Genomic DNA, 25,931 nt, shown 5'->3' on the forward strand with positions numbered 1-25,931 from the left:
TACAGCTTTGGGTAAAAGTCCAAGGCTCTTTGGGGGGATGTTGGCTCATGAACCATGAACCAAAAGAAATTCCTCCAGGTGGGAAAGAGAGGAATAATATTTGAAATGTAAATATAAAATACCCAATTTAATGAGACAAAGGATGGGGGAAGGGGCTCTGACCATGGACCACCTTCTTCTTGTTCCTCCTCCTCCTCCTCCTCCTCCTTCTCCTCCTCCTCCTCCTCCTCCTCCTCCTTCCTTCTTCTTCTTCTTCTTCTTCTTCTTCTTCTTCTTCTTCTTCTTCTTCTTCTTCTTCTTCTTCTTCCTCCTCCTCCTCCTCCTCCTCCTCCTCCTTCTTTCTTCTTCTTCTTCTTCTTCTTCTTCTTCTTCTTCTTCTTCTTCTTCTTCTTCTTCTTCTTCTTCTTCTTCTTCTCTTCTTCTTCTTCTTCTTCTTCTCCTTCTCCTTCTCCTCCTTTTTCTTTTCTTCTCCTTCTTCTTCTTCTTCTTCTTCTTTTCTTCTTCTTCTTCTTCTTTTTCTTTTTTTTTCTTCTTTTCTTTTTTTTTTTCTTTTTTTTTTCCGGAGCTGGGGACCTCCTCCTCCTTCTTTCTTCTTCTTCTTCTTCTTCTTCTTCTTCTTCTTCTTCTTCCCTTCTTCTTCTTCTTCTTCTCCTTCTTCTTCTTCTTCTTCCTCCTTCCTCCTCCTCCTCCTTTTTCTTCTTCTTCTTCTTCTTCTTCTTCTTCTTCTTCTTCTTCCTATAAATCCTTCTTCTTCTTCTTGCTAACTACAGAGAACCCTATAACAGCTGGAACATATGGGTTCCAAGGCTTCTGTTCCCAGGAATCCCAATGGAATTTCTCCTCCTTTCTTGATGAAGCTAAAAAAGAAAAAAGTGGCTTTTTCTCTTCTGGCTCAGCTATGAATGGGGGACAAATGGGATGAAGATGATTTTGGCCAAGGCTCTCAGGTTTCAGATTTCCTGGACTCCTGAAAAATAAATTTTGTTTTATAAATCAAAATCGGAGATGAATCTATACCTCAGAGACAGATGATGTCATGGGAAGATGCCTCTGCAGAGAATCACTCTATGGAATGGTTACCCAGAAATCTAAAGACAAGTACGGGGTAAAGAAGTGGGCATTTTGTCTCACCTTCTATTTGCTTCTGAGTGATGACAGCAATACATGAAGAAATTACTTTAAAGGGTTTGGTGGACTGTTAAGGGAAAGTGAACACTAATAGGAGAGTTATAAGGTCCCTAGAACCACAGATCCAAGGAGAAATCACACACATAACTGATTTCTCCATATATATCTGTCACACCTTTATGAGCAAAGTCCAGAGTACATATGAAGCATAAGAAAGGTATGAGAGGCTCTGCTCAGATTTTCTTATTCTAACAAATGAAATGCATAAGGAAAAGCAGAAGGATTTTTATTTTTATTTTTCTTGCATCTGAAGGCTCAGTGAAGGCTTATTGAGGCTGAGGGACAGAAGAGATCAAGCATTTACCTTGGGGAGAATGAAAGGAAACTGTCCTGGGTACTGTTTCTAGCTTCTTTCGATGGCCAGGTCACAGAGAAATCTGCAGTGCAATATATAGAACCATGGGGTCCTCTTAAGAATTAAGAGAACTGAACTGGATACCACATTCAAATTAGCAGCTCTTGGAAACCAAGTCTCAGAAATCTGACTGAAGAAAATAAAAGCATGGGAAAGACCCCTGTAAATTAGGACATAAGCCCTTCAGAATAGGCATAAACAAAGCACTGGCTAACAGCATAGTCTAGAGGTAGTGGACTATGATATCTAGAGAGAGAACAAAAATCATATGCTATGTATATCCTATACTACTTACATACTATATACTACAAATATTCAAGCTCTTTAAAACACACATGTGCACATGTACATGGGCACTGCACACACATGTGCCCACACTTACTCCACATAAAAGAATGGTGGGTTTCATCAAACTAACAAAAACCAACTTTGCTCCTGTTTACTCACAAATACCATCTATTCAGTTTCTTTTCTGTAGACATTGTATAAAATGTTAAATGCATAAAATTACAGCCTCAGAAAAGAAAATGCCACTAACAAGAGACAACATGATCAGCCCATGTTGGACAAGTAACAAATAACACAAATGTTGGATCGAGCAGATTGGCAATTTCAAATAAGCATAGAGGAAATTCACATGCCCTGCTTGTGAGGGTTTTTTCCAGCAGAGATACAGACACAATAAGAAAGAATTAGAGTCTGAAACTACAACTCTGGGAAAAATGCTTCCAACATTTTCATGTCTCCATGAATTCAGAGCAAAATTCTGTTTACGGACTGCCTGAGAGTCAGCCTTGAGGACCTGTTTACTGCAAAGGAAAAGAAAAACAAACAAGCGAAACAAAACAAAACACAAACTCACAACAACCTACTGAAAGGAATGTGCAGCAGGAAACCAGCCAGGAACCCCAGAGCTGACAGGAAGCCTGGCAGCGTGATTGAGCTGGGAGGCTTGCCCGTAGCACCCAGTGGCTGGGAAGGATATAGTTTCAGTCTAACACTCCACTCATCATACTCAGTGTGTAAGCTGTAACAGCACAGCATATTACAACTCCACTCCTCCTAGCAGGCAAAACAAACCTGGGCATACCACCTCTATGCATACCACAGCAGATCAGCCCAGATATGACTGTAAAGGTAACAGTGGTGCTGCCCACTCCAGCTCATTCCGGTGGTCAAGGTCTCTGAGGGGTTACAATTGACTCCACTCACAAAGTACCCTGATACTCATGATGAGCAATACAAGTACAATTTGTGGGGATTCTGTCTTCTCCTTCCTCTGTGTGGGTCTCAAGGACCGAGTGCAGGTGGTCAGGCAGCAAGGCTCTGTGCCCACTGAGCCATTACTCAGACCCTGACTTTGCAGTTTAATTGTATCTATTCCCTCATTTCTTTCACAGTTCTCCCTCTTGAATAACTTCTGTATTTTATTATAGTTGTTATTTACTTGTAAACATTCATTGATTTCTAACATTTTAGTATTCTGTTATTTCTCACTTTGTCTTCAATTGCCAAATAAAACTAACTGCCCACCTAGATTACTATACCAAGTTATCATAAAGGATTAAAGGAGGGGGAAAAAAACTTCCAAAATAAACATAACTAAAGGAATTCATGAGTGCTAAGCACTAGAGAAATAGGATAAAATCAATCATGACAACAGGAGAAAGACTAAGTCACACTGAAAGAGAAAATAAGCAAATAAATATCAGGAAAAAAATCAAGCATTGTTTAATCAGTGAATAGACAAACCACTGGGTAAATACAAGAAAAAGAAGCAGGCAGAGGCCACTCAAAACAACTAGAAGAAAACAAAATGGTAGAACTAATGCAGACTACTTAAAAGAACCATGAATGTAAATGGTCTAAATTCTCCAATTAAAAGACAGAGACTAGCTAATTGGATTTTTTCAAAATGGACATAACAATTTGTTGCTTGCAATATCTCATCATAAATGACTCCCACAAACATAGAGGAAAGATGGCCAAGAAATAGAATCTGAAAACAAGTAAGAAAAGCTGTAGTTACACCTAACTCAACAGACTTCATGACAAAATAAGTCAGAAGAGAGATATTGATAAAGATAGAAATGCACCACAAAATACAATGATTGCAAATACTTATTCAAAGATTGTTGGGACACCAACACAATAATATCATGGGCTCTAACCCAACAACAACTGATGGTTTCAATACCTAACTTTTATCAATCAACTTTTTAAGTTATCAAATAGTAGAATTAAATTACCCTAAATGTCACATGGATTTAACGGAAATTTACAGAGTATTTTATCTAGCAGATGCAGAATCCAAGTTCATTTTATCATCGTATATTCTCCAAACAGGTCATATTTTAAACAATAAAGGAAGTCTTACAAACATAAAGGATTGATAAACTAAATATAAAACTTACAATAGCATCTTTCATTGTGCCAGATCATAAGGGAATAAAACCAGAAAAAAAAAACAGAAAAATTCGTAGAAATGGAGATTGAACAATATAATTTACAATGAACAGCAATTCACTGAAGAAATAGGGGGAAGTGAGGGTTGCAAATTCCTTAAGTGAAATAAGGACGGACATACAGCATATAGGACCCAGATAAAACAAAAGTAGTTCTGGAGGAAATTCTCTATCATGACCATCTACAGTCTTATGTCCTGAAGAAGAAGAAGACATAATTATGCATCAAAGGGACTTAAATTCACAGTATAGTACCTCCCTGAGCTGCAGAATGTCTATTAGTTTATCAGCTCATGGAAATTTTTCCTAAATAGATAAGTTAAGAGATTTGATCTTAAAGGAACTAAAGAGTCCTAAAAGTCAAACAAATGACCTAGTAATGCATCCAGAGAACTTAAAAATAAGTGGTTGGGTAAAACAACCAAATACAAAACAGGGGAATGAAAAGAGGTAGCCATACACAAAAGCATGAAGAGGCTACACTGTTGGAACAGGCTAGCCAGCAATTCCAGAGACGCACCACTCTGCTGTACATTGTACATTCCCACGAAGAGGGAGGCCATGTAGTTTGGTAAATGTTTGAAGAATCAGTGCATAAGTGCATTTACGGATGGTGAGATGCCAGTAGAGTTTGTTTACCATATAAACGTTATGTCCAAAGGTTCTTTCTCTGAGAGGTAAACTTCCTTGAGCCTGAGTATGCACTGTGCCTAGCCAAGTCACTTGACAGGAATACTGTGAAGATAACTTAGGAATCGTCTGAAAGTTTGTAGAGGGTGAGGTTTCTTCCTAACTTGAGAATATGGATTCTAGGAAATGCCAGCCCAGAGAGGCTGTGAGAAATGTGTCCTCACTTCCCAGCTGAGCAGAGTGGGAATGGGAGGTATTCTGATATGTTCATCTTTGTAAAAGGACCCCAAACCAACACTTGCCACTAGCTGCAGGCACCTGCCTGCTGCTGTCTGCTCTTGAGAGTTCAAGAGCATTGAATTGAGGTGAGAGTGCTGGAGGGAAAAGTGCTTATGTAAGAAGCTGTTGGATGAGTTTCTAGCCACTTGTAATCTGAGAATTGGGTACTGACTGTTCAGATAAAAGTGGGTAAACTCTTAGTGGGCGTTGCTTGGAGGTCTCAACTGGCACCCAGAGAACTCTTTGGAAAGGAGAGCTTTTTTGTCATTTTAGATTACATAACTGGGCTGGTTGAGCAAGACTTAAGGAGGCGAGTCCCCAGGTCCACAACAGAAGCTTTGCTAAAGGAGCAAATAGCTCACAGATCCGCAGAACCCTTGTCCTTCCACAATGCGCCTCTACCCTCTGGTCTGGCTTTTTCTTGCTGCATGCACAGCTTGGGGTAAGTTCTTCTGGGTACAAATGTTTGTGTGTACATTTTCTGTCTTCATTTTGAGCACAAGTAGGTGATGCTGTGGATAAAATAGTCCCAGTCACTTGGTAAGTTTTGCTTTCTGCTCTTGAAGGGGTATATCGAAGTCCAAAGAGCTTGGGTCTCACAAAGACATAGAGGAGGACAGACACCTGGATACCTAAGCATAGGAGGCACAGGAAAGCTGAAGAAAGCTTGTTTCCCTGTGATTCTTAGTCAACTTGCAAGCAGGTCACAGAGAGAGGCTGATCAAAACATTGAAAGTATAAACTCAGGAGCCTACATAAACTAGGGTGGCTCCTAGTCAATAACTCCGATTTGATATCCTAAAGTTTGCAGTGCCTGGGAGATGCCATGCCTGGGAGACCTCTCTCTAAAGCAGAGATGACCAGAGCACCTTTGTCACTGAGGATAAAATGCATGGCTGCTTCTGCAGCACCTAAGATGGTGCTGGGTCCAGATGATAGGTGAAGAGGTAGGCAAAAGGTTAGGCTGAAAACTTAATGGATTAATAGAAATTTCAATCTGCTTAAATTAGACAATTGAGATGATGATGTCAGACCGAAGCTCCAAAGAGACAGGGCCAGGTTACAGGGATGGTGTAAAAGAGAAAACAATGAGGTCAGTAAGGATGCGAGAGCAAGGGAGAGGCAGGGACAAGAACCATGGTAGTAGTTTTGCTTGGAAAGAAGAGAGGTGACGGGGGTGTGGGGTGGTTACATGCAGTTCTTTGGGAGATTTGGAGGATGTAGACTTTCTTCAGTTTTGTTGTTGTTGTTGTTGTTGTTGTTATTGTTTCTTTCTTTTCTTTTCTTTTTCTTTTTCTTTTTTTATGTCTAGATTGTGGAGATCAGGTGGGGTGGCCCAGACAAAAGAGACTCAGATAAGGTGGAGAATGGGACCTGCACCCATTAGTTAAGCCCTGGGGATCCCAAATCCCCCAGCCTGCAATGCCACCCTATTTTCACCTTTTTATAGTTGATGCTTGGTGCTTTGAACTCTTGCCTGTTCACCTGCCAAGACTTCTTTGAGGAATTCTGTAAAGAGAATGAATGTGCTTGGACACACAGCAAATGCTTACTAATGCACTCTGATAGTGTACAATTCTAAATACATAGTTACATAATATCTGAGCCATTGCTGTGTATCCACTTGACACAAGCATATGACCCCAGGTAATCTTTCTACCCATTTCAGGGTAGACTATCACAGAGCTGACGCAGGCTATATCTCCTGAGGCTTTACCCTCCTTCTTAGAAGTGCTGAACATACATCGGCCTCTAACCCCATCCTCCTTGGTCTTTCAGAATATCATAAAGTTGGTTGTGTATGTACATGTCTACCAGAAAGTTCATCATTCTTTGTAATAACTAGTAACAACAGCTTGAATATTCACAGTGTGCAGCTGGTTGTTTTTAGCATGAGACATAGAGGCTGGATTGCATGAGGAGTTTTCAGTTCTATTGACTACTTTCCACTAAATTTGAAATTTTCCCTGTCTTTTCTGGCCGCAAACTTTGAGGAAGATGGCATCTTGTCTGAATTCAAAGACCCTGCCCAATGAGAAATGTTCTCACAAACTGAGGCCCCTGAAGTCAGACAAGAGAAGGCATCAGGAAGGCCAAGACCAAGTGTCTCTAAGTCCATCAACCATGCAAAGAAGGACTAGGTTGGCTTGTGCAGGTCCCACAATGGGTAGAAAGAGAAGAGGTGAGGAAGTTGTAGAGACTGTTCTATAAGAATGAAAGCAATAGGGCAAATGGTTTTGATGCTGTCTCTCTTTTCTGGAAGACCATGCACAGAACTCCAAGAAGAATGTTCTGGAAGTATATTGTCTGCTTTACCACAGAGCTATTTCTGCTGCTTATTTGTTTACTAAGTAAGACCCAACCCTTTACTCAGTCATCCAGGGTCTTCCCTGGTATGCACTTTCTCTTCTAGGGTTATCTTTCTCTGTCATGAACTCCTCCTGGTGGCAGTCATAGGACACCCATCCTTCCCGGCTGGGCTATGTGCTGTCTGTGAGCCACAGCATTCTTTCTCATTCCTGCAATTTCATCCCCCCTCCCACTCCCTTTGATACTCCCCACACTGTAAGACACAACTCTTGCATGATCAATTAGGAGTCTCTCTCTCTTTCGACTGCTATATCCCTTTCCTGGCTCTACCCCAGTAGAAAATCTCATGAATCTCTCAATATTAAGTCAAGTGTGTCTGTTGCCATGTATACAAGGTGAGCCTCCCTGAGGACAGGGACAACCTCTTGTCTATCTTCTTACCCAGCTTGCAGCTCAGCATGAGGATCCTAGTGGATAAACATTTCCAGTGGAAACCAAAACTCATTTTCATGCTTGATACCTCTCTTATCAAGTGGCTTAAGCCAGATGCTTTTAAGACACCAATATACTTTAGACTTTAATTAGCCCTCTGAGATGAGGACCATTTTCTTCACTCTCATAGTATGTAAGAAGCAAATGAGACTTGGAAAGCATTGGGTGACTTTATCAATGCCATCAGTTCTGAAGTGACAAACCCACCAACAATGCAAACCTACCTTTGCCTTAGTGATGTGTCCTTATTTTTTTTTGTCCGACAGGGTACCCATCCTCACCACCTGTGGTGAACACTGTTAAAGGCAAAGTCCTGGGGAAGTATGTCAATTTGGAAGGATTTGCACAGCCTGTGGCTGTTTTCCTGGGAATCCCCTTTGCCAAGCCCCCTCTTGGCTCCTTGAGGTTTGCTCCACCACAGCCTGCAGAGCCTTGGAGCTTTGTGAAGAATACTACCTCCTACCCACCTATGTAAGCCACTGGTGTAGGCCTGTTTCAAAATAAAGGGGATGAAGATGTTTTAGTCCCATCTTGAACCTTGACAATGCTTGAGTGTGGGTGGGTAGGATGACATGGGTGAAGAGAACAATGGAGGTGACTTTAAGTTCTTATGCCCAGGTATATCCAGCCACCTAATCACCATTGAACAATAGTTGGCATCCCCCACTCAGTCTTAGAACCAAGTGAAAAGCCAAGGAGTCCATATAGCCTAAAATGTCAGTGTAGGCAGTGATTGTTTCCTTGGTAAGGTACTTGTGAGGATTCAAGGATTCCACTCCTGGCGGTGTCCTTACTACTGAATGCTTTTCTTCTAAAAATACCATTTGCTATATTTTTCCATTCTGATTGAAAATGTAAGACACAAATACTGAAAACAGAAAAAGCAGTTGAACACACAGAAGTAAATGTAACAAAGTTAAAAAATCAGGTACAATCCAATTGCTCATAACTACTGTGAGCATTTGAGGTCATATTTCTGGTTTTTTGTCTATGTTTGTCCTCCCTTTTTACAGGGATTATGAATATGGAACATTTGGGTGACTATCTGCACATTTATAATATCAAAATTATTCTACACTATCAATGCAGCAGCCAATGTTTAGCAGTTATATTAACTGGATATGAAATTAGTTTTATTAACTGGATATGAAACTCTGTGCATACAATCTTTAACTTGGGTTAAGTTCTTTCCATGTTGTTGACAGTTTGACAACACGGTGATGAATTTGTAACCAAATCTTTACATGGAATCATGGAGATTTGGGGAGAAATTTAAGAAGTGACATTTCTGAGTCCAGAAGTAGGAATTTGAATAAGTTTGTCTCCAGAAATATTTAAAACGAACACCCTTCTCCCAGGCAAACATGAAAACCCCTGTTCAGAGGAACTCTTCCTATGCTTTACCTTTTTCAAAGCATGTATGTATTAGATAAGCAACATGAGCTGATAAGAATTTAAGAATGCAACATTAGTCTTCATCTGAGAGTTCTAAACACTAGTGAAGTTGAACTTTTCATCACTCATTGGTCATTCGGTTCCTAGCTCTGTGAATTATGCTCCTTTCTCCCATTGGGTAGGATAATTACCTAGGCTAGACACACAAAGGTCACCTTTTGTATTCCACTTCCACCATGCAACATCTGTGGAGGCTTGGCATTTGAGCACCTCTGCTCTCTCTTTGACAAACTGGAAGTAAGGTGCAATCTGTAGAACAAAATAATGGACACTTAGGGTTAGTGTCTTTAATGACTACTACTCCAGGAGAAGTTGATCAGTGCCTGAAACTCTGAAGAACTCAATTATTGCTACCAATTCCACTCTACAATGGGCACTTAATCAGGACAATCCACAGTGATTGTTGATGGACTAGCAAGATGAAAGAATCTTAGCAGGCCAGATGGTGAGACTCTTAGAGACACATTACTCACCTGTCCCTGGCAGGCTAAAGCCAGAGGTTGAAATTCAGCCAAGATAACTCAGCATGTCAGTGGTGGAGGCAATGCCAGAATGATGTCTTCTCATGTGTCTGCTAAAGATATAACCTCTAGCCTATAACGGGTAATTTTCCTGGATGATAGAAGACTCCCAAAGATGGGAGCATGTTTACCTACAGAAGCATTGTCATACGCCACTGAACAAGCCTAGCAGGGTGCAGAGCTCTGTTCAAACTGGGCAGGGAATACTCTATCCTAGGAAATATGAGATCAGGATGTGAATGCCTCACTTTATGGAACGAAGTATTCCAAAGGCTCCAGGAAGGGAAAGTTACCAAGTCCTCCCTCTGAATGCTTACGAGACTCTAGAGTCTTAGTAGCTCCACCAGGAATCTCAAAACTCTATTAATCTCTAACCATGACTCTAATACAGTGAGGAAAACTTTAGCTATGTGCTCAAAACTCCAAGTACAAGGTCATGTCCTGGTTAATATGTGCAAGTTTCGATTTAGTGCAACCTCAGATATTCTCTCTCCACTTCCAGGTGCTCTCAAGATGCTGTTGGAGGGCAGGTTCTCTCAGAGCTTTTCACCAACAGGAAGGAAAACATTCCTTTACAGTTTTCTGAAGACTGCCTCTACCTGAATGTTTATACTCCCGCTGACTTGACAAAGAACAGCCGGCTACCAGTATGTATGGGGACCACTGGACCAGAAATCTGAGTCCCAGCCTCCAACACTTCATGGGCAACCAGAAAGGGGTAGCAACAGCTCAGGGGCCAGAGTTGATTCAAGAACAGTGCTACCTCAGATTTTTTCCAGTGACATCAGTTCTGAGTGGAGATCACAGGAAATTCCTAAGTTTTCTCACACAAATATAAGGAAAAGTATGGGTCATTGTTGTTATTAGGTTAGATTCTGATCCCCAAAGAAAGTAAATCTCTCTGTGCAATTAGAGAAACTGAGGCTGCAGTAGACATGGGAGAACGCATGGAAGGGCACTCAGAAGACTCAGGTCTTCTGACCGACATACCTGTGCTTTTAGACGATGTCTGGGAGGGAGGGTAATTGATGCCTTTATTCTTAGGTCATGTGTGACAAATGTGAAGAGTTTCACTGTGAAGTGAAGGTATTCACTGCCCCATGAAGGACTAAGGAGTGAGAACCCTGAGGTTTTCTAGTCAGCACTTTCTCTGCCTGTAGGCAGCATCCTGGGATTTTTACCGTAGTTAATTTCCCAGTGACCAAGTGAATCACTTTGACACAGTGCCAGAGATAAGCAGCCTGACAGGTACAGATGACAAGGTTAGGAGGGTCTCTTAAAAAGGAGTTGATCAAGCTTAAGTCCAAGTGGATCAAGGACCTCCACATCAAACCAGACACACTCAAACTAATAGAAAGAAAAAACTAGGGAAGCATCTGGAACACATGGGCACTGGAAAAATTTCCTGAACAAAACACCAATGGCTTATGCTCTAAGATCAAGAATCGACAAATGGGATCTCATAAAACTGCAAAGCTTCTGTAAGGCAAAGGACACTGTGGTTAGGACAAAACGGCAACCAACAGATTGGGAAAAGATCTTTACCAATCCTACAACAGATAGAGGCCTTATATCCAAAATATACAAAGAACTCAAAAAGTTAGACCGCAGGGAGACAAATAACCCTATTAAAAAATGGGGTTCAGAGCTAAACAGAGAATTCACAGCTGAGGAATGCCGAATGGCTGAGAAACACCTAAAGAAATGTGCAACATCGTTAGTCATAAGGGAAATGCAAATCAAAACAACCCTGAGATTTCACCTCACACCAGTGAGAATGGCTAAGATCAAAAACTCAGGTGACAGCAAATGCTGGCGAGGATGTGGAGAAAGGGGAACACTCCTCCATTGTTGGTGGGGTTGCAGACTGCTTCAACCATTCTGGAAATCAGTCTGAGGTTCCTCAGAAAATTGGACATTGAACTGCCTGAGGATCCAGCTATACCTCTCCTGGGCATATACCCAAAAAGATGCCCCAACATATAAAAAAGACACGTGTCACTATGTTCTTCGCAGCCTTATTTATAATAGCCAGAAGCTGGAAAAGAACCAGATGCCCTCAACAGAGGAATGGATACAGAAAATGTGGTACATCTACACAATGGAATATTACTCAGCTATCAAAAAACAATGACTTTAGGAAATTCGTAGGCAAATGGTTGGAACTGGAAAATATCATCCTGAGTGAGCTAACACAATCACAGAAAGACATACATGGTATGTACTCATTGATAAGTGGCTATTAGCCCAAATGCTTGAGTTACCCCTAGATGCCTAGAACAAATGAAACTCAGACGGATGATCAAAATGTGAGTGCAGATCGCTCATGAGAGACACAGCCAGAATACAGCAAATACAGAGGCGTATGCCAGCAGGAAACCACTGAACTGAGAGGCAGGACCCTGTTGAAGGAATCAGAGAAAGAACTGGAAGAGCTTGAAGGAGCTCTGGAGACCCCATATGTACAGCAATGCCAACCAACCAGAGCTTCCAGGGACTAAGCCACTACCCAAAGACTATACATGGACTGACCCTGGACTCTGACCTCGTAAGGTTGCAATGAATATCCTAGTAAGAGCACCAGTGGAAGGGGGAAGCCCTGGGTCCTGCTAAGACTGAACCCCTAGTGAACTAGACTGTTGGGGAGAGGGCAGCAATGGGGGAGGGTTGGAGGGAACACCCATAAGGAAGGGAGGGGAGAGGGATGTTTGCCCGAAAACCCGGAAAGGGAATAACATTCAAATGTATATAAGAAATACTCAAGTTAATAATAAAAAAAAAAAGGAAAAAAAAAAAAAAAGGAGTTGATCCCTGGGTTGTAAAAGGCCAACACCCAACAAATTACCCAGAAACTCTTTTATGTGGAGCTTATGTGGAGCTTATGAATTTGGGATAATTGCAGATTTGTGTGCTGAAACTTAGTACTACCTGGGCTTGGCACTCAACCAGAGATGAGGATAAACCTTAGTCACACACACACACACACACAAATCCACATATACACATGCATATGTACATACATATACAAACACATATACATATATGCATACATACATACACACATATACATACACACATACTTACACAAATACATAAGCATACACACACACACACACACACACACACACACACACACACACACACACCACCTTCTACAGTGCATTTAGTATCCCTAAACACACAGTCAGACTTGGGCTTGGAGAAGGGAGAAATTTAAGCCTGGCTTTCAAGGACCTCACCATTGGGTCTGCACAGTTACATCATAACCTCTTCGATATGCCTTTACCTATGATTCTTGGGTTCAGCAATTACTCTTAGATGACCTTGACTTAATCTCTCCTAGAGGTGACAGGAATTCCTGAGGGAGGAGATGGACTTGATAGTTTTATGGGAGACCTCCTAGGACAGTGGTTCTTGGCCTTTCTAATGCTTTAATACAGTTTCTCATGTTGTGGTGACATCCCTACAACCATAAAATTATTTCATTGTTATTTCATAATAATAACTTTGCACTGTTATGAATTATAATGTAGATATCTAATATGCAGGATATCTAATGAGCTATTCCCAAAGGGGTTTTGACCTTTGAGTCCTGCTTTTGAGAAGATGGGAGAGCAGAGCCATTTCTTAACCTCTTACATGGGAATTGTTCTACGAAGCTCAACACTTGGAGGCTGCGTCACAGTTCTGCCTGAGTGCACACAACAACTGCTGACACTAGTTAGACCCATAAGATGCTCTAACTCCTGGTCTAACAGTGGGTTCACTGCACAGCAACCATGAGCAGACTTTGGACAGCTCAGCACTGGGGGGCTAGAGTCAGGGACCAGGTTGAAGCTATAACCATTGTTTTTTATGCCCACCCCACTGCCTGAAAAATTACATGGAGGCTTATTTATTTATGAATAAGCACCTAGGCCTTAAGCTAGGCTTGTTTCCTAACTAACTTGTAACTCAATCAACTCATTTATACTATTCTATGTCTGCCGTGTGACTAGCTACCTCTCCTCAGTTTCATACATCGGACTTCCTCCAAGTCTTGGTAGCAAATCCTCTCAGGCCTGTTTCCCAGAGTTCCTCTGTCTCTGGCAGATGTCCGGCCTTCTAATCCTGCCTCAGTTTAATGGCCACCAGATTTTTTTTTATCAAAAGCTAATGCTTTTACACAGCACACAAGAGATTGTCCCTACAGGAAGCTTTGTTTCTACCTCTTCTTTTCTGGGAAACCTTGGCTAAGTGCTACATTTCTTATCTGTCACATAGTAAAATACTTTCTCTACCACCTGGGTAGGTTATTTTTATTTCTTTGTGCAATTCTGGGTCTATGTATTCATTATGCTTTTCCTTAGCAACAGTATCTGGATATTATTTTGCACACTCTCATTTCTTCCTTTATTGATGTACTCTTTAAATTAAAAAAATGAAGAATAAAATTATATCTCCTCGCAAGCTCAAGTCTATCAGAGTACCTGGTATGTAATAGTATTAAAGATAATGCTAGCAGAAGACTTAAGATTTTCTGGAGAAAGCCAAGTATGAGACAGGATTAGCAGCATGGTGGGTATGAGTGTGCAAGAAAGGAGGCACATTTGGAAGGTGCCCCATCAGGGTAGTGTGTGTCTCATCAGATGATCACTTACATGTTGGAAAATCTAGTTTACCAGTGAGGAATTACCTGGGATGAAATGAAGAAGAAATATAAGAGTTGACCCTTTTATGTTCATTCAGGCACAGGTGATAAGACCAGGAGCAGGAAATCAATATCTTTGACCTTCGAGCTGTTCCCATGATAATGTTCTCTGTTTGAGCATCTTGGGAGGATGTGAGAAATGAGAAATACAGTGGGGTACTATGTTACATTATATTTTCTAGCAGAAGCTGAGGGAGTTTGAAAGAGAGAGATACATGGTATAGCCTTGCTGTGCATTGGTGTGATTTGAATGGTGGCCACAGAGACTATAACTTAGAGGCTGGTGACGAAATCAAATAACCTTTGCTGTGTTCCCAAGTCTGCTATGTATATGACCCAACTCCCCAGTAGCACCAAAAGCTGTCTCAGTACACTGATCCTATTGGCTGCAGGATTGGTTATGTTCTTGTCCAGGTGATGGTGTGGATCCATGGAGGTGGACTGGTAGTGGGTGGAGCATCCACCTATGATGGACGGGCCCTCTCTGCCCATGAAAATGTGGTGGTGGTGACCATTCAGTATCGCCTTGGCATCTGGGGATTCTTCAGGTAAGATATTGGATTGTCCTCTCTCCACCTTAGCCATTACATCAATCTGAAGCTAGTTAATCACAAAGCAGTTTTATATAATGCAAGATATGGGAAACTGAACCTGGAAGATAGGCTGGTTCCATTGAAGGCATGGAAAAACATAGAAGAACAAATGCATGTGAGAAGGCCACATGATGAGAGTGGAAGCTAGAAGCAGGGGAGATCTTGCTACTTTAATTTTTAAATATTTATTTATTTTTATTTTATGCATGTGGGTGTTTTGCCTACATATATGTCTGTGCACTGTCTAACTGATGCCCGCATAGGCTAGAAGAGGGCTTCAGATGTCCTAGAGTTGGAGCTATGGTGGACTGTGGGATGCAATTGGGTGCTAGGTATTTGGTAAGAACAATAAGTACTATTATACACTGAGCCATCTCTCCTGCTCAGAGCTTGTTATTTTTTATAACAGCACCTTCTGATGAACTAGGGTTCCTTAAAGCTGTACAGATCCCTTCCTAAGAGCTGTGAACTCAGGGAAAAAATAATCACCTTGCCTCGACCTCACCCATTCATGTTGTTTCACAGATGAATCAGTATGCCACAATAGAAGCCAGAATCCTAGCAATGAACTACTGGGAAATAGCACATATCTATGCCAAAGTATCCACTATGACTCTCTGCTAAGCCCTGAGTCAGTCTGGGGCAGGGAAAATTATTAGAGCAGTTTGTTATTACACACTTACTGTTTTAGCACAAGACGTGTTTCATTCAACGTGTTCTACGAGACCCGTCATGTCTCTGAACAATGTCTCTAAGTCATTGAGACCTATACTTAGAAGAGCTACATTTATACTGCTGTTCTTGTACCCAGGACCTTTGCACCTGCAGCTTCCCCTGGGTGAAATTCCATTCTTTGGATACCCAGGAGACCTGTGTCTTCATTTTATTCAGGTCCCCACCAAACCCACTCACTGCCTCCAGGAGGTCCTTTCAAATGAAAACTACCTAAAATGCCACCCTCACAGGCCCACATCTGTCACAGGATGTGCATGGTTTTCTTTTTCTACTGTCTGGAATCATTCTCTATTCATCTGCTGATTCCTGGTCTGCAGTAGGGGCTGAGTATAGTCAGAGATTTGTGGTTTTTTCTCACCGTGCTCTAGCTCTGAGCAGTGCTGGATGCAATATTAACTCCTTGGTACAAAGCTGCTGGAAGTTGAGCATAGAGCCCCCACATAGTGCACTGCTTCATAAATGAGAATCAAATAGACTTCCTTGTCAGGGATGCAATGCACAACCTGATGCTGGGGTGTTTGGGGGTCCCCATCCCATTTGAGGAATTGAGATCCTTGCTAGCTTTGACATGATATCTAAGTCTTGATGTTCTCTTGCAGCACAGGGGATGAACACAGCCAGGGCAACTGGGGTCACTTGGACCAGCTGGCTGCACTACACTGGGTCCAGGACAATATTGCCAACTTTGGGGGCAACCCAGGCTCTGTGACCATCTTTGGAGAATCTGCAGGAGGTTTCAGTGTCTCTGTTCTTGTAAGTGTTCCTAGCTCCAGGTAGAACCCCCAAGTTTATGTGTCTGAACCACCTTAAAAACCATCCACCATCCAATCCATCCATGAACATCTTTGCTTAGAAGATTATATTTACAACATACCATCAGAACGTAGACAGCTGAAGACTAAATGCCCCGGTGCTCCCGTGAAGCTCAAGCTTATTTTTCCAGCCTCTCTCTCTCTCTCTCTCTCTCTCTCTCTCTCTCTCTCTCTCTCTCTCTCTCTCTCTCTCTCTCACACACACACACACACACACACACACACACACAGTTTTTATGAACTATAGCCCTAGGTAAAAAGTACAAATACAAGTATGAATTTCAGCATAAGTTACAGCAGGTTTCCTTCAAGTCGGAACTATTCATTGAGGAAAGTTAAAGTCCAAAAACAGAATGGAGCTTCCCCTGAGGAGGTATGACAGCTATTGCAGCCAACTCTAAATAACCTGGATGTCCTAGGGCAGTAGGTGTGGGGGTAGAGGGAAAGGAGGTGGAATGGGGGAGAATATACAGAAGGTTCTATGAGCCATAAGATACTGCCTTGCAGTTGAGTAGAAAATAGCCAATATTAATACATATTTCAAACCTGTATTGGTTTTATATTCAAAGGCATAAATGTTGAAGTAGAGAAAAGAATACAAGTTAATCCAAAGAATAAAGTTGTCCATTTCCCTGCTACCCAGAGATTATTACTATAAGATTTTTATGTTTATTTCTCTAACCTTTCCCAACAATTTTATTTAACTGCCCATATCATCTATATGTCTTTCTGTCTGTCTTCTTCCATCCATGCATAATCTCTTTTACTTTTCCTTAGTATGCAACTACATTTGATCTTCAATTCTTTTTATCCAAAATAAAATGTAATAATGCAATAATAGAACATAAATATTTTCATAAATATAAAACACCTCTTTGGTGTTCTCTTTTATAATTGCATAATATTCCATGGTAGGAGTAAATCTTTATCACCAAATTTTATAATATTAGAATCATGGGTTGTTTCCAAGTTTTACTATTAACAAAGAACAAGCATTCTTTGATATTTTTACAGACCCCCATAGTTCTTATTCATTGGCTATATTCTGAAGAACGGGAATTATGGGACAGAGTCTGAAGTTCAGAGTTAAGAGTTTTCCCAGTTTTCCCTGTGAGCTCCTGCCACCTGAGTCCCATTCTATCTCTTACTCTGGTCACTGTTTCCATCCCACTGTTATTCTCTTTGGGGGAATGTAAGATCAAAGAGAAGTCTGGGAAGCATATCAGGAGACACAAGGAGCACCACAGTCCCCAAATGAATGGTCAGGGCAGAAGAGCACCTGGGGGAAGCCTTAAAGAGCAAGTGAACCACTGGCCACTCTGGTAAGCATATACTCTTCCTCCTCTTCTTTCCCTTGCTAGGTGTTATCTCCTCTGGCCAAGAACCTCTTCCACAGGGCCATTTCTGAGAGTGGTGTGTCCCTCAATACTGCTCTGATTACAACAGATAGCAAGCCCATTGCTGATGTAAGTACCACTATGAACAGAACCTGTGCCCTTTGCTCTTCTAGGGTTCTCAGGTTATTCTTTCCATGGAGTTCAATTTAAATGCTCAGGGGATGCTTGAATGGAGAATGGTTGAAGGAGAAGGACTGCTATGGCTCTGTTTAAGTCCCACTATGCAGGTTCCACATTTGTACGATTCATAGTATGCACATGTCCTACAATCCGGCACGCGTTTTAGTATGGTTAGCCACATCTCATACATCAGCTCACCCTAAAAGTAGGGACAGTCATCACCCTCATCTATGTGTGCAGACACTGAGGTAAAAGGTTTCTCTATGACTTACCTACAGCCAACTATTTAGGAAATGAAGAAAGTGATACTTAACACCAGACAAACCTCCGTAACAAAAGGCCTCCTTAGAAGTACTGAGACCCAAGAACAGTATGTAAGCAAAGAGTCCGGGGGTTACCTGGAAGAGGATGGGGGACAAGAGACACGAAGAAGGATGCCAAGACAACAGTCTGATCAAGACGACAATTTTATTTTTCCCCAAGGCTGAATTTATACCATAACAAGGGTAACAGAGGGAGGGGGAAGTAAGAAACATTTATGCAGGCCAAGGACACAGTATTCGTGTGGTCAGGGAATCGGCTGATGTTGACAGGATGTCAGGAAGGTCACAGGTTTGTCATATCTATTAGTCAGCAGGATGTTGGTTTTTCAGAAAGGTTACAGGTCATCACATTGGGTATCTTGACATATCATATTATTATTCATTTTGACCACCAGATTTGTATTAGTCTTCTGCAGCTGGCTGGGGATTTTCCATGAACCCAGTCATACCATAATAATAACATCAACAATGGAGGGCTTCAAGGGCTGAAAATTAAATAATATGTTGAAACATAGAAGGAAAAATAACATGTTTATTGACATTTTTGAAATTCTCAAAATAAGTCAAATAGACAATTCTATTTGGGTTCCTGAAACAATCACAATTACATTATCTAGAAATCCAAACCCTACAAAAGGTATCACATTGTAGAAGAACACATATCTCAGCTGTCCTGGAGTGGGTGGCAGAGCTTCCAATTCATCTTGTGCCACGGCAATGGACTCGAAGCGGTGTAATTCCTTGAGCAAGCAGCTCCTGTCGGTGGAGTGCAGGCTGTAGATGAAGTCATGTGTGCCCTGCACCATGTTCAGTGCCTCCTTGGGCTCCTCCTTTGGATCAGTGCCCAGAAGCTGAGAAGTAAGACTGTACAGGCTCTTTTAACAATTTTATGGTAAATATAACCCCTGTATCGGTACCTGATTGAAACATTCTAAGATACCAAGTATATCCATGTGTCCAAACCTGGTTTCAAATCCCACAGAGTGCAAATTAATTTTAGGGGGGAGCCATCCCCTTGTTTTAGAATTAACCTTCACAATGGGAATCTGGGACATGTATATTAGTAGGATGGAAGGTATTGTGTCAAACAACACAGTATATTAGGTGATAAAATTCTTAAGAACAGAGGAAAGGGGCCAGGCAAGAAAGCTAGAGGGTGGCCCCGTGAGAGCTGGTGGAACAGCCAGATCAGGTGACAAGTAGCATTCAATCACACAACTAAACGAGGAAGCTTTCTTGGGATGAAAAAGCCATTGTAATAATGAGCACAAGCTTTGTGCCTGTGAAACAGAAAGGAGAGCAGAGGGGCAGCTGGTCTGTTACCGGCTGTCTCTCTGGACTTAAGATTTTGCTTAAGGAGTACCTCCCTTCAGTGTCAGCTTGGTGGCTCTGCCTCTCAAGGGAGGCCAAAAGGGTCAGGAAGGAAAGACTGTCCAGTCTCCCCCATCAGTCTCTAAGGCCAATTTTGTCAAGGCCCCTTTATAGTTCTATTTATCTTTTTTACCTGCCCTGAACTCTGTAGTCTCTTCAGGGGCGTGGGTAAGGCTGAATCCAGAAGGGGCATTTCTTGCTCTGAAGAGAGCAAGAGGGAAGGAGTGCCACCCAGTCTGTGCCAATCTCCATGGTCAAATTTGGCTAGGGCCTCTTTTAGAATTTTTATTTATTCCTCTCACCTGTCCTAGTCTTTTTATCTCTTTAGCCTCTAGCCTTCCTCTTCTTTGTCTCTTTCTTTTCTTTCCCTAGTTTCATGCTCTTTTGTCTTCTTCCCCTTTTCTCTTCCTCAGTCTCTCTGTTATGCTATCTTCTGCATCTTCCTCTACAGCTACTAGATGCTATCCACTTATGTGCACAGACCCTGAACCACACTTCAAACTTACTTTCTCTGCAACTTACACTAACTCTCTTAGCAACTTATCTTAACCCTCCAAGTTTTCGTAACTTTCTCTTTATATCTTTTCTTTATCTTAGCCAGATTGGTGGGGCATTTTCCAGCACCTCAGAGACCCACCCTTGGAGCCTGGTGGTAGACCTGAGCACTTTTACCTTCAGGGGTATTGAAGTCAACAGTCAGAGTGAAGGTCTTCCATCCATGACTGAAACATTCTTCTGGCCCTAGTAGGATTCTGCCTTTCCCTGGGTGGTAAAGAAGACCTGTAACAGTTACTAACAAGTATCTAGATGCCAAGTGGTTGACATAAGAATTGTAAACCGTTAACCTGGGACTTTCAGGACCTCAGTAGCAGCCCTTTACCAAACTGTCTCACTGGGTTAGAGGGCCATGGAAAAGAAAACATTAATCCTGACCTTGGCCACAGCCTCCAGTTGGAGTAAGCTAAAGAGCCAGTGGAAAAACTTTCTCCGCTTATCATTCTAGAGTAAAGCCTGTTCTGTCTGGCAAAACAAAGTTCCTCGCAGTCTGCTGCAGACTCTTTCTGAAACTATTTAAGGGGCTCCCTTGCCCCCAACCTGGGGCATTTTGGCCATAGGGGCAGGAACTGACTGTTGCAGGAATAAGATCAGAGGCACTCTCTAGGTCAATGATGACTAACAGGGAAGGTTACTTAATGTTGGAGATCAACTCCTCTCTTGGAATAGGGCCAACAGATAAGGCAGGCTCCCTCAAAGAACTTCTCTTAATGAACGCTCTCCTTCTGTGAGCAAGTGTTGAAGGTCTGGCCACTGAAGGCAGCAACTGGAATTTTTTTTCAAGGCATCAACAAGCCTCATCACCTTGAAACTCCTCTTCTGCCAACTTGGTCTGAGTTGCTCAGCTGCAGGCAGCCTGCAGCTTGCTTGCCATCAGGCCTGGTCGCCTGCACCCTTAGCCCCACATTTCTCACTCTTGTGCTGTGAATGTGTCTAACAAAGGGAGATCCTTTTTCAGGATCCAAGGCAAAACTTCAGTTCTTGTTAGTAATTGCTTCAGAGACATGATCACTGCTAACCTGAGTCCTTCATACATGTGTTATGAACTGCTTGACAGCAGTTAGAATGGGACAATGAGTTAAAGGGAAGGGCATCTCTTTGGGGAGGAGCTCCAAGAGAGAAAGACAAATTTCCTGGCAGAAAACAATTTCTCTAAGCAAATTATTTCCAAGTTACAACCAAGAGAACAAAGTAAAACTCCTTGACAAACAAAGCAAACAGTTCCATGATTTCAAACACAGTTGTCAGTCCAAATTCAAAAATGAAACAAAAGCCAAAAAGACACTCAACAATACCACAGAAAACAAACTAGACAAACAAGACCAAGACAAAGCATCCTATAACCAATTTCCGCAGATGCTTGGTACCTTCAGTACCTTGCCCAAACTGCAGCTTAACCTTAGCTGCTTCTGGGATGAGGCAGACCTCTAATTCCACCTCCCAACAGGATTCCAGAGTGTCCTTTAGATTCCTTTCTCCTCCTAGAGCATCCTTTAGGGCCTGTGGCCTGTGACAACTAGCATGTCTTCCTGTCACAGCCTTAAGCCTCTCACAGGACCCACAGCAACAAACAAGGGGACTCTAACCCCCCTTGGGGGGGGGACTCGAATGCTTCAGACAGCAGACAAGGACAACACAAGACAACATGAAACAAAGACAAGACATGACACAGAGACAAAAACAGAAAGTAACACAGAACACAAAACACAGATTTGCTCGAGCTTACCTCCGATCCCTTAGCCAATTGTGGTCTGGGGGGAGTGCAATTCCTGGCAGGTGCACCAAAATGTTGTAAGACCCCATAGTGGCCTTACCTCAGGAGTGCCACCCACAGAGCACAGATTGACAAAGTGACCGCTGCAATAGCATGAGGGTATAAGGTTTTTAATCCACGTATGTGGAGTTGCTCATCCACGCAGGGAGAGGCAACCTCAAACCCAAAAAGCACACAATTTTATTCATTACTGGGCAGATTTGAGCAACAAGGTTAGCCAATCCATTAAACAATCACTAATTGCATTATTTTTTTGTATCAATTGTTCCCTCCTGGGGGAACTATGGACAAATATTTCTACAAAATTTATAATTTATTTAAATCTTTTTTTTTCTTTTCATTTTTCTTTTCTTTTTTCTTTTTTTTTAACCCTATTCTTCGAGTCCTGAGTAACTCCCTGAGTCCTGTCACAAAGTGTTGACTGTAGAATGCTTGTCCCATCACTCACCACTGAGATCTGCATCATCTGGAGAGGCTTACACCAAGCCTCTGAACCAGGTTGGGCAGTCCATGGTTCCAACAGGAGCAAAAGCAAGGGAAGCAAAAAAAGCTCTGAGGGGGAGCAAGGCTGAGGGAAGCAAAAGGCTCTGACAAACAAGGAAGACAGGCCTGCCTATTCTAGGGATGATGTTGTCCCCAGGAGACCTCCAAACAGCTTGGAATGCTAGGTGCCATTTATAAACGAAGGGGTCTGGGGGGGTACCTGGAAGAGAATGGGGAACAAGAACCAAAAAAGGATGCCAAGACAAGAGTCTGATCAAGGCGACAATTTATTTTCCCCAAGGCTGAATTTATACCATAACATGGGTAACAGAGGGAGGGGAAATAAGAAACATTTATGCAGGCCAAGGACACAATATCCGTGGTCAGGGAGTAGGGCTGATGTTGACAAGATGTCAAGAAAAGTCACAGGTTTGTCATGTCATTAGCCAGCAGGATGTTGGTCTGTGGGAAAGTTTACAGGTCATCTGGGTATTTTTATTCATGATTTTATTTTGACCAATTAGATTTGTATTAGTCTTCTGCAGCTGGTTGGGGATTTTCCATAGACAGTCATATGTAATTCTAACCATAATAACATCAATAATGGAGGGCTTCAAGGGCATTGCTCCCAACAACATGGGCTTGAGATTGTGGGCAGGCAGGAGCATCAAGAGAGCAGTCCAGCACTGTCCAAGTTCAAACAGCAGAATGGCCAAAGGGATCCCACAAACCAATTAAATCAGGGGAGGACCGTCTGCTAATATAGCCCTTACTAATGACAGTCTAAAATGCTAAATGACATATTTTTTCCTAAAAATTACTATTAGGTATTTTGTTAATAATAAATAGGAATGTCCTTAATGATTTAAAAAATAAATACACATCCATCTTAAATTTATATAAAGAGAAAGGGGGAATATAGGTATATTTAGCCACATAAGGCATGTGATAATGCCTTTTCAGTTGCCAAAAAGCATTTTGCCCTAGAAAAGTTATACTCTGCTGGTCAATGTAAGGACCGAGAGTTAGGGTTGGGGCATAATTATTTGCTTTTGTCTTTCCAAGAGAAGAAAGGCATCCAACTAAGGAATTCAGAGACCTTAGACAAGAGAAATATTTAAAGAATAATACTGTTAATCTTATTAACTGTTAATTATCATCTTGGCAATACAGAATACAAATGCCTTTTGTCAGAGGAGATAAATAATCAAATAAAAACACATGTCATGGAGAACAATGTGATATTATTTTAATATGTTTGAGGGGTATACTTGGACACTGGAATTTAAATGAAGTTGGTACAAGAAGGATGATAAATTAGGACAGAAAAAGGATAAAAAATCCACATTAAAAGTAAGTCTCTCACTAACAGGAACAAAGACATTGCTTTTCTGAAGCCCAGATCTATGGTACATGGAGATTTCTCTGGGGACGACGGCTCCTCATGACAATAGACATCCTGTACAACTCAAACAAGCCAGGGCAGGTAATGAGGGGTGAGGACAGCGGTGGAGTGGGCAGGTGGGAGGAGATCAGCAAAACAAAAAGTGAACAAAAGAATGAGATCATTTACAACCCAACCACAAAAACCTGCCTCTGGAACAGAATGGCAAACCCATCCCCTACTCGTTGTATAAGCATCATACCTCAAATATCAAGTACAACTGCACAATTTTGGAACCTATATACCTACTGAGGGGCCAGGCCTTCACAACACTTTTTTGAATGGTGTCAAGCTCATGGCATGAGATATTTGGGCATCAAACACTGTTCATTCTTTGCAAATGTAACACAGATTGAAAGTGCTGTCTGTCTTGTAGGCCAAACTAAAAACTGCAGAAAACTTCCGAACGATGGCAATCTGACACAGGGGAAGAATATGAAGACTCCAGTGGAAAGAACAACGAAGACATACGAGGGATCTGAAAAGGCAAGAACTGCTCTAGTGCTCAATGCCAAAGCCAGGCTTCTAGAGATCTGCATTTTCTATTTTTCCCCAACCCAATGCTCTTAAAGACTTTTTTGCTGTGATCTTCAGTCTAGCATGCACTTTGTAGAAACAAAGACATGCTGGACTGAAGAAATGAGATGTGTTTTAACTGTTTTATATTAAAAAAGATCTCTGTGGGGGCCTGGGAATTTAGCTCAGCGGTGGCGCTTACCTAGGAGCGCCGGGCCCTGGGTTGATCCCCAGCTCCGAAAAAAGAACAAAAAAAAAAAAAAAAAAAAAGATCTGTGGGGCTCGGAAAAATGTCAGCAAATTTGGAAGGCACTGTTGTCCAGCGCCACTGAGCCTCTGGGAACCACACTAAGGGGATTGCCAGGCTGGTGTCAGGTCTCCGACATCCGGCTCATGGCTGCTCACAGACTTCACCCCAGTTTTACCGTGGGGAGGGAGGGTAATAAGTGGGGTCTGGTCTTCTAGTGGTTTCAAAAAGAAGCCTGGTGGGTCTGGCCTGTCCTGCTCTTGGTCTCAAATGGTGTCCTTTGCTGGGACAGTTCTGTATTGTTGTCACTTTTACTCCCCTTGTGATGCAGGATTAAATAGACCAATATGAAAAAATAAAATAAAAAGATCTATGGGAAATAAAACAAGCCCTTGCTCTGGGAAAAAAAGTAAAATCTTCAGAAAAGGGGAAAGATAAATTTATATATACTTTTTTCCCTCAGAGGAACATACGTACTAAATAAATAAAACTCATGCCTTTTATCCCAATACTTGAAACAAGATGAAAGGTTTCTTGTGAAATTGAGTCTATCGAATCTACAGAGCAAATACAGAAGAGCCCAGGTTACACAGAGAAACCCTCTCTGAATAAATGATAATAAATACAAATCATTGTAGAAGAGTATATTTGGACTCCGTAAGTCTTGTTTTTGATTTATCATCATGAATATACTTACTTGTTCAGTGGTAATGGTGATACTGCACATTCTCTTTGAGAAAAGTCAAAATGGAGCAGACCTGGATAAAAAAAAAATGGGGGCTGCTAGATTGGATCAGTTTACTCTTATGATGACTTCAACATATTATATGGGAGAGGGTTTTTTGTGTCAGTAGAGAAGAAGAAAAAACCCTTGGATTCCATCAGTAATAAGAATCAGTTTTGATAGGAGAACCCCTGAAGATCTTGGCTACAGAAAAGGGAAAATCAAAAGGACCAAACAAACGTGATGTATTTGCTTATCCTCCAGATGAGGTTAGAAAAACTACATATCAAAACCCTTCTTAAGTGACAACACACATGGCTCATATAAAGAGACAGATACCTAAGAGACAGGGACAGACAAAAAGTCAGGCACAGGCAAATCCACAGGACAGTCTTTGGGGAGGCACTAGATTCAGACTCATACAACATTGGACAGAAGACATGGGGGGCATG

At 41.7% G+C, this 25,931-nt stretch overlaps 1 protein-coding gene across 1 annotated transcript in view; it reads left to right on the forward strand.

Annotated features, from left to right (window-relative positions):
- LOC116886621 (carboxylesterase 1E-like) overlaps positions 1-24,413 on the forward strand; it is a 59,329-nt gene extending 34,916 nt beyond the window's left edge. Inside the window, 6 exon segments of the mRNA XM_032888128.1 lie at positions 7,986-8,190; positions 10,198-10,342; positions 14,800-14,933; positions 16,313-16,466; positions 17,887-17,991; positions 24,369-24,413. Coding sequence (XP_032744019.1) covers positions 7,986-8,190; positions 10,198-10,342; positions 14,800-14,933; positions 16,313-16,466; positions 17,887-17,991; positions 24,369-24,413 — 788 coding nt within the window.
- Positions 24,414-25,931: the final 1,518 nt, after the last annotated feature.

This window comes from Rattus rattus, chromosome 17 (genome assembly GCF_011064425.1).
Source record: "Rattus rattus isolate New Zealand chromosome 17, Rrattus_CSIRO_v1, whole genome shotgun sequence".
Classification (NCBI taxonomy): domain Eukaryota; kingdom Metazoa; phylum Chordata; class Mammalia; order Rodentia; family Muridae; genus Rattus; species Rattus rattus.